The sequence below is a fragment of the Macrosteles quadrilineatus genome, unplaced genomic scaffold (assembly GCF_028750875.1).
Source record: "Macrosteles quadrilineatus isolate MER2022 unplaced genomic scaffold, UCM_ALF_1.0 Scaffold_28__1_contigs__length_1566739, whole genome shotgun sequence".
NCBI lineage: Eukaryota > Metazoa > Arthropoda > Insecta > Hemiptera > Cicadellidae > Macrosteles > Macrosteles quadrilineatus.
The window spans coordinates 555,395-564,411 of NW_026542621.1; the positions used below are offsets into that span (position 1 = coordinate 555,395).

Here is a 9,017-nt window from a genome sequence, read left to right on the forward strand (position 1 = left end):
CTTACTTATTTTTACTTAGGTTTTAAATTACAACGTTAACTTAGGAAATACTGGGTGTCCATAAAATATACATCGGGTGTTAAAATACTGTATTGAACTTACAGATACATGAATGCTACTACAAATTGCATGGATTAAAAGAGAACGCTCTAAAGTTTTGTTTTATTTCACCAAAGTTGCTTATTGGGCTGCCCATTTTCAAGTCAAAAACATGCAAAACATGTTTCCAGTCTATGCAACTGTGCCCAGGCGTTGGGTATGCATACCCTGGCTTACCGTTGTCTCGAATCCTTTCTCGAAGCTCTGGTAGGGTTTGAGGTAATGGCAGGATGTCCCTGTCCTTCACATAGTCCCAGAGAACGTAATCACATACAGTAAGGTCCGGGGAATGGGGTGGCCACCTTAGGAGAGCCATCCTCAGCACAGCAGCCAATGTAACCATCAGGAAGTCTCTTGATTAAAAAACTTCGTAAATTTTAGTGCCAAAGTGGTGGAGCCCCGTCCTGCTGGTACACGAATGTCCTCTTCAATTTGGGGAAACCATCCTTGCCCCGTCCAGATATGCAACACCAGTAACAGTTAGTTAGAAACACTGTTATCATATCTTAACACACTGAAGGGGTTTTATTAAAATTAAAATTATTTAAAAAACCAATGAAAGTAAACAAAAAGGAAAGGTTAACAATGGACTTATGATTATACAACTTAGACATATTCTCTTTAACCACATATGAGTTATTGTGTCGTAGGACAAAAATTAAGTGATATATATGTAATTAAAACCTGATGATTATTTTATGGATACCCGTTACAACTTACAAACTATGAAATTTATAACGTTCCAAAAAGCTCTTAAAGTGGGCTACTGTTTAACAACATAAGAACAAAATAAGAGAAAACAATACCCCCGCCACAGCAAACCTGCAGACTAAGAAAATTTCCATTTGCCTAAATTGATTTTAAATTAAATATATTTTAAATGACATTAGGTTTAACGAGTACCTAGGTTTGCTGCTACAGGGAGGCTAATAAAGTGTGGGTTTTAGTAAAATATTAGTAGCTTACTATAAAATAAATAAATTTGCCAATTTTGATCAAAATATTTCCATAAACGAGCAAACTACAACAGTTTACAATATTCCAATAACCGTACAAAAACATTTTGGTATACTATTTTTTTTTTAAACTCTTTAAAAGGGTCTAGAGATAAATGGGAAATTTTGTGTTTTGAGGGTCAAAAATGAGAAAACCAATTTTTACCCTACAAAACCCCCCGTCAAACCCTGTTCCCATGGTCCGATCATGATGGTTTGCGAACTCATTCAAGTTTATCCTACCACACATTTTAAAATCAAATTTCATCAAAATTGGAGAAGAATTACTCAAGTTATCGCGTTCACGGTCGTATTTATATATATATAAACCTATATCGAATAGTGTTTTTGGCCTCTAGGGACATCAAAATGAAAAATCATATCGGTCCCGGCTCCAGGTCTTACCGTGCCACTACTTTAATAGCTACATCCCTATAGGGAAATTCGCTAAAAGTTAAAGGAACTTCAGTTACAAAATGGACCATCAGCACCCGTTCCTTGCACCATTTTCCCAGTCGTAGATACATGTCGGCGATGTTCAGATTGTAATATTTTAGAGACCTGTAAAGCATTGACAAGAGGCATTAATCCCGTGTCCGCAATTGCCCGCTTTAATTATATGTCCGCAATGTTCCATGTCTGCAGTTGGAATTGTGAATAAGATTCAACATGTTTTTGTGTAAAACGCAACCTAAGTTTAGGATTTATTATATGTAATGCTGATATATGGAAAAAAGTATTTCACTATCGATCGTTACAGTGTATACATCTTGCAGTTGGTTAAAAAAACATAAAAAAAGAAACTTATGCCTACTTGTACGGTATTTTTCTACAATACGTAGGCCTACTATTGGAAATTGTGAAAACACTATGTTGAGTCTTAATCACAGTAGCTTCTCAGTACATACTGAACCTTGTATAACAATACTAAAATGTACATAATCTGATCGGCAATAATTTATTAAGAAAGAAGGGCTTCCAACCTATGATCTTGTTTTGTCCCTAAACATTGAACCTCTGTAATTTTAATTTGGGTTACGTTAAAAAAACACCCTGTACCTGTACGTTTGCTATATAAATTGATTGCGGTAGAGAAGAATAAATTACTATTATACAGATAGTTGTTATATAATGTTTGAATGTCTGAGAAAAAAACTATATTGTAAGTGGGAAGAGCCCACTTCAGTTGTCTTTAGGAGACACATGATCCAAGTGTACTAAATTAGTACATTGGGCTTAGTAACGCGAGCATAATACCATGACACAGTATAGCAGATAATGATAATACCATCGTAATAGTATTATGCAATAGTGGTCATCGTATAATAATACACTTATGACAATAAAATTTTCCATTGTGTTGATGATTTATTGCAGATTCCATCTCAAATATTAACACTCGGTGAAGTAAATAAACTGTAGGATTTGGTGGTACGTACTTCTTTTAGAAGTATTTACTCGGTTTTCGGTGAATAAACATTCTAGTTGATACTAGCTCCAAGTACAAACTACGACTTGCAAGCGAGTAAAATGCTAGTTTATACTACCCCTAGTAGATCCTTCGCCAGTTAGGGAACGTAGTATCTACTTGGCTTTTTCGTTGAATAAAAACCGGCCCGCATAGTTGTTACTTAATTTTTATGTAGTACGCTCATGGACATGCTTCAGTTTGGGCGTTTGCGAAAATTACGATGTTTCAAGTAACCGGTATCCCTGGTTAGGATTGAGGGGCGACCCTCTTTCCGAAGGGTTGCTTCGGCAGCCGGTGAGCCTGATGACCTAAAGTCATCCGCCCATGGTGTGCCTAAGGTTGGTGCGTATGCTCCAGCCTACACCATTGGGCCCGGGTATGTTTAATTATAGGTACCGGGCTGAAGTCGAGGGGCTTTGGCTCTATCGGCACAAAAGAAACGAAACGAAGTCCATAACAGGAAAACATACCTTGAACGAAAAATATTAATATTGGTAACTGTAAGCAATTACTGAGATTTGAGAATGGTAGTATGGATTTTTTGACCAACAAGTTTTTTCTAGCAATTCCTTCTCAGTTCCTCCTATCAGATCTAAATTCCTTCTCTAAGCTTAGTCGGTTTATTTCCCGTAACATTCCTATTCGTTTTACATTTTTAATTTAACAAAATGGCGACGGTAGGTATAACTAGACCAGTGGCTGGGGCAGTCCCCTACGGTCGACGGTAGGTAGTAACTTGACCAGTCGCTGGGGCAGTCCCCTGCGGTTGACGGTAGGTAGTAACTTGACCAGTGGCTGGGGCAGTCCCCTGCGGTCGACGGTAGGTAGTAACTTGACCAGGGGCTGGGGCAGTCCCCTGCGGTCGACGGTAGGTAGTAACTAGACCAGTGGCTGGGGCAGTCCCCTGCGGTCGACGGTAGGTAGTAACTAGACCAGGGGCTGGGGCAGTCCCCTGCGGTCGACGGTAGGTAGTAACTAGACAAGTGGCTGGGGCAGTCCCCTGCGGTCGACGGTAGATAGTAACTTGACCAGGGGCTGGGGCAGTCCCCTGCGGTTGACGGTAGGTAGTAACATGACCAGTGGCTGGGGCAGTCCCCTGCGGTCGACGGTAGGTAGTAACTTGACCAGGGGCTGGGGCAGTCCCCTGCGGTCGACGGTAGGTAGTAACTAGACCAGTGGCTGGGGCAGTCCCCTGCGGTCGACGGTAGGTAGTAACTAGACCAGGGGCTGGGGCAGTCCCCTGCGGTCGACGGTAGGTAGTAACTAGACAAGTGGCTGGGGCAGTCCCCTGCGGTCGACGGTAGATAGTAACTTGACCAGGGGCTGGGGCAGTCCCCTGCGGTCGACGATAGGTAGTAACTTGACCAGTGGCTGGGGCAATCCCCTGCGGTCGATGGTAGGTAGTAACTTGACCAGGGGCTGGGGCAGTCCCCTGCGGTCGACGATAGGTAGTAACTTGACCAGTGGCTGGGGCAATCCCCTGCGGTCGACGATAGGTAGTAACTTGACCAGGGGCTGGTGCGGTCCCATGCGAAAACGTAATATAATGCCACTGGTGTAGACAAACACATAAATACAATTTGTTGGAACACCACACGTAGATTGAGGGTGTGAAACAAATCCAATCAAGATATATAAATTAATAAATCGTCAGGTTAACGTGTTGTGATGGCGTGTTGCGCATACAAACTGTACTGTGCAAACAAGATACGGCATGGGGCTATACTTGTCATCAGTTACCAAGCGAAATTCATGTTACTTCAGTTTACTCTTTTACCATAAAGTGTCTATTCTTTTTATAATATTTGGTTATTTTATAATATTTAAACTTGAAGTATATCTTAACGAAAAATCATAGTGAAAACTTTCCTACTTTTAGGCATACTTATAAACATAACTGCGATACTTTCTACTATAAAAACGAAAAGAAAGCAACGAAACTGTCGTCAAAACATTTTTTGTCCCTACCTCAACATTCTAAAACGCTAGACTCTAGCACGTTTAAACATTCATTCAGGCTAGGCCTAGCTAGAGGGTTGGGGCATTATCACATAGCTTAAAGCCGCTGGTGATTGACGGGATTTGAACCCGGGACCTGAATTGCCAAAACACCACGCTCAACCACTTGACCAGATCGTTTCCATAACATTATGTATACCAAACACCTATACTACCAATTAATCGATCTAATGGACATTTGTTTAAATAAATAGAATTACGATCATTCAATTTCGAACTACATGTCTAATCTGGTCTATTGGCGACGGTTACGATCGCATTGAAACTATCCAATATCTGCATCAGCTGAAACATTGTAATCTATCAACCAATTGAAATATCTCAAACTATTAGCGAATTTCCCTATAGGGAAGTAGCTATTACCGTAGGTGACACGGTAAGACCTAGACCCGGGACCGATTTACTTTTTCATTTTGATGTCCCCAGAGGCCAAAAACACCATTCGTTCAAATTTTTATATATGTATATATATACGTCCGTGAACGCGATAACTTGAGTAATTTTTGTCCGATTTTGATGAAATTTGGTTTAAAGGTGTAAAGCGGGATAAACTTGAATGAGTTCGCGAACCAGCATGATCGGACCGTGGGAACGGGGCTTTACGGGGGGTTTTATGGGGTAAAAATAGGTTTTTCTCACTTTTGACCCTCAAAACACAAAATTTCCCAATTTCTCTTTAGACCTTTTATAAAGAGCTTAAAAAAAACAATTAATTTAGTATATAAAAGTATTTTTTTCGGTTAATAGTAACGGAGAAAATTAAAAAAAATTGTAAATTTAAAATTCCCATGTTATTCTTATGGAGAATATTGTCAAATGTTGTAGTTTGCTTGTTTATGGATATATTTTGTATTTTGATCAAATTTATTTATTTTGTACTAAGGTATCAATATTTTACAAAAAAAAACACACTTTATTAGTTTCCTTGTAGCAGCAAACCTAGGTACTCGTTAAACCTAATGTTATTAAAATATATTTTATTGAAAATCAATTAAGACAAATGTAAATTCGCTTAGTCGGCAGGTTTGCTGCGGCGGGGGTATTTATAATATACCCCCGCCTCATCAAACGTGCAGGCTAGGCGGATTTTCATTCAACTGACTGAATTAATAAAATATTCCCTAAAAATGTTTAGATTTATTTTCTATTTAAACAACATCAGTTTTAATGAGCACTTAGGTTTGCTGATACAGGGAATGTAATAAGCAGAGTTTATTTTTTTTATGTTCAAAACTTAGTATGGAAGAAACTAATACGCCAAACTCGATCAAAATATATCCATAAACAAGCAAACTGCAATAGTTTAATTATTCTCCATAAGAATAACATGGGAATTTTACGTTTCGTGTTTTTTTTTTTATTTTATCCGTAATCGTTAGTCATACAACAACGCTTAAATATATGAAATTATAATTTTTTTAAGCTCAAAAAAATTATTTTGAAAGAAAATGCTAAATTTTATATTTTGATGAGGGTCAGAAATGGGAAATCAAAAATTTTTCCTTAAATCCCCTAAAAACTCCTGTTTCCATAGCCCGGTCATGCTGGTTCGTGAACTCGTTCGAATATACATAGGTTTACACGTTTGTACCAAATTGCATCAACATCGGATGATTTGTACTCGAGTTATCGAGTTACCGGACACAAGTTATACTGGGTTTTTCAAAAAGTCTGGCAACGCCTTAGTATTATTATTTTTTTTTTTTATTAATTCACGCGTTTTTCAACAGCTAAATTGACCATTAGAGACATTTTCCTCCCTATGCACTCCAGCTGTTAAAACACTATCATAACCATTGGTTGAGCGTTCAATTGTGTCTCTTGATCTCCGCTACGTAAAAGTTAACAAACTGTTAGAGGCTGATATTTCCAAACGAATCGTTCTTTATCAGTCGGTAAAATGAGGTATACTTCGACCTATGCTGTAAGCATAAATTATTTGAGACTTCCTCCACAGGATGTCACCCCAAAGTGAAAAAAATGTGGTATAAATTACTAAAACGTCAGAAACTATATTGAGGACGTAATTCTAGAGTTACATTGCTTTGCGTTAATAAATAAGAAAATATTAAGGCATTGTCAGACTTTTTCAACACCCGGAATATGAATTCGAACGGATTGTGTATTTTGGACTCTGGGGACGTCAAAACGAAAAAGTAAATCGCTCCTGGGTCTAGGTCCTGCCAGAGGACCTAGTATAGTTGTAGTATATAATGTAGTATAGCTTATTCCCTATAAGGAAAATTCACTAAATAAAAATAATCAATCAAAGAATATAAACAATTTGTGAATAGTGAAGCTCATGACCTTTTATAGGAATATTTACAAAACATCGATTCAAAATCTTTTTACGTTTTACAATGTTTATCATACATTTAAAATATTTTAGACAACTGTAAAGTTTGGTTTATCAGCAAGCAGTGCCATCATCTGTACAAGCAAATCTGATTGCTCCATGGAAAGTTTCCATTGCTTTGTTGAATGTTGATTTATTAGTTTGTATGCAGTTGTATTGTTCATTCCGTAACAAACTTTAAACTTTACCTCACAACACTATGATTAATTAAGTTATATTGTATGAATTTTAGTTGGACTCGGGTATTATTTATAATTTAAAACCACATCAATGACTAATAACGACTCATTTAACATAATTGTAGTCGACTTTAAATTATGTGTTTTGTAACTCCCTGCCAACCTTTGAATGTACTGTTTCTGGGTTCATAACAAATTGAAATATCACATTAAATGGTGTTGTCAGTCAATAATTACTCATGCAAAGTTTCAAAGTTCTCAGTATCATAATTATTGAGAAGAAAAGCAATTGTTGAAAATACCAAATGGCAGCCCAATGAATTGACTATTAGAAAATTTTCATGTGATGTTTAAATGTTTTATGAAGCCAGAAATAATTCCCTAAAAGGCTGGTAGGGAGTTACGAAATGCTGTATAATTCCAATTGTTAAACACGTAAAAATTATAGTTACTTTCTATGTCGTCCATCCAATTATAATGTTCTCTTATAGTTTATAAAACCATGTTTTGATTTCTTTAATATGGTTAAATGTCATTAAGTTTACGTTAAACTTTCAGAATTACCTACTTGATTTGAAGTCAAAGTAACTTCAAATTCTATGTGGTACAGGGTACAGTACTTGATTACTACTGTAGTAATAAACTGCTACTTTATTCCGACACAAGTGTCTGTACAACTGATTTATAGCCATGCATATTAAATTAAAATTTACTGGGTTTTGAAAACTCGCCATAAAACATTTGAATTTACGTCTTGAGACTGCTGTTTAATTGATTGATCTTGGTCATTCAAGTATTGAAAAAAGCGAGTCATTTTCATGAGATATGTACGGTTACTAAAAGGTGGACATAATATGTAAGTAAATGTAAGATTACGATTATGTACAGCATACCTTTTGCCACTGTGTGAGGTGGGAAATACTCAGAAGGAACACGAAACGGTTGTTGGCCCGGTTTCGCCGGACTCACTCGTCCAACTGATGTTGTCAAGCCCTGAATCGTGGAACCCTGTTTCTGCATTCTCCAGGGGAATGCTAAAAGTGAAGAGAACCGAACAGCTGTGATGCATCAGTGCATTTGAACCCGATGGAACATTGTGGCTTAAATGCCACCTCTGGCGTATGAAGGCCTCTTGAAGTATTGCAAATAGCGTTTCCGAGAGGGTTTCCATTGCCTGGACCGATAGGTTTTTAGTGGGCGAGAGTCCCACACACGAGGGTAAAAGTAACATCTTTAGACCCTGGGTGCATTAAGCATTTCCCTATCGTAAAAGAACACCCCTGCCTCAGCAAACCTGCAGTATAAGTGAATTTCCATTTGCCTGAATGGATTTACATTAAAATATCTCCTTAAAAATATCACATTTATTTCCTATTTATTAATTTCCTGTTAGCATTAGTTTTTACGAGTACTTAGGTTTGCTGCAACGGGGAGAGTAAAAAAGTGTTATTTTGTGATAATAGTTTAGTATAAACAGGCAAACTACATCAGTTTACTTATTATCCTTAAGAATAACATGGGAATTTTAAAATTACAATTTTTGCAATTTTCTATGTAGCCAGTAGGCGCATAGTAACAATTCAATATACTAATTTTTTTTTTAAGCTTTACAAAATGGTTTCAAACGTAATTGCAATTTTTTTTGTTTTTAGGGTCAACAATTGGAAAACCAAATTTTACCCCATAAAACCCCCCATTAGCCCCCGTTTCCATACTCCGATCATTCTGGTTCACGAACTCATCCGAATAAATGTAAGTTTACACGTTTATACCAAATTTCATCGAAATCGGATCATTAGTGCTCGATTTATCGTGCTAACGGACACATATATATCTATAGGGTGATTGACAAAAATGTTTTGGTGTAAGTACAAAGTAAATGCTGTGTGAGGATGCAT

General features: G+C 37.3%; 1 protein-coding gene across 1 annotated transcript; it reads right to left on the reverse strand.

The window, feature by feature from the left end:
• Window positions 1-3,277: 3,277 nt before the first annotated feature.
• LOC129005650 (proteoglycan 4-like) lies at window positions 3,278-8,139 on the reverse strand. The gene is made up of 2 exons (XM_054434609.1): window positions 7,996-8,139; window positions 3,278-4,117 (listed from the first exon to the last, which is right to left on the reverse strand). Exons 1-2 carry the CDS (start codon window positions 8,137-8,139, stop codon window positions 3,278-3,280), a joined length of 984 nt encoding a protein of 327 aa, XP_054290584.1.
• Window positions 8,140-9,017: the final 878 nt, after the last annotated feature.

Coding starts and splice junctions, on each gene's coding strand:
- LOC129005650 (XM_054434609.1), bottom strand. CDS start 8,139: ATGCAGAAACAGGGTTCCACGATTCAGGGCTTGACAACATCAGTTGGA. Junction 4,118..7,995: donor AAGGTATGCTGTACATAATC/GTAATCTTACAT, acceptor TGTCTACACCAG/TGGCATTATATTACGTTTTC.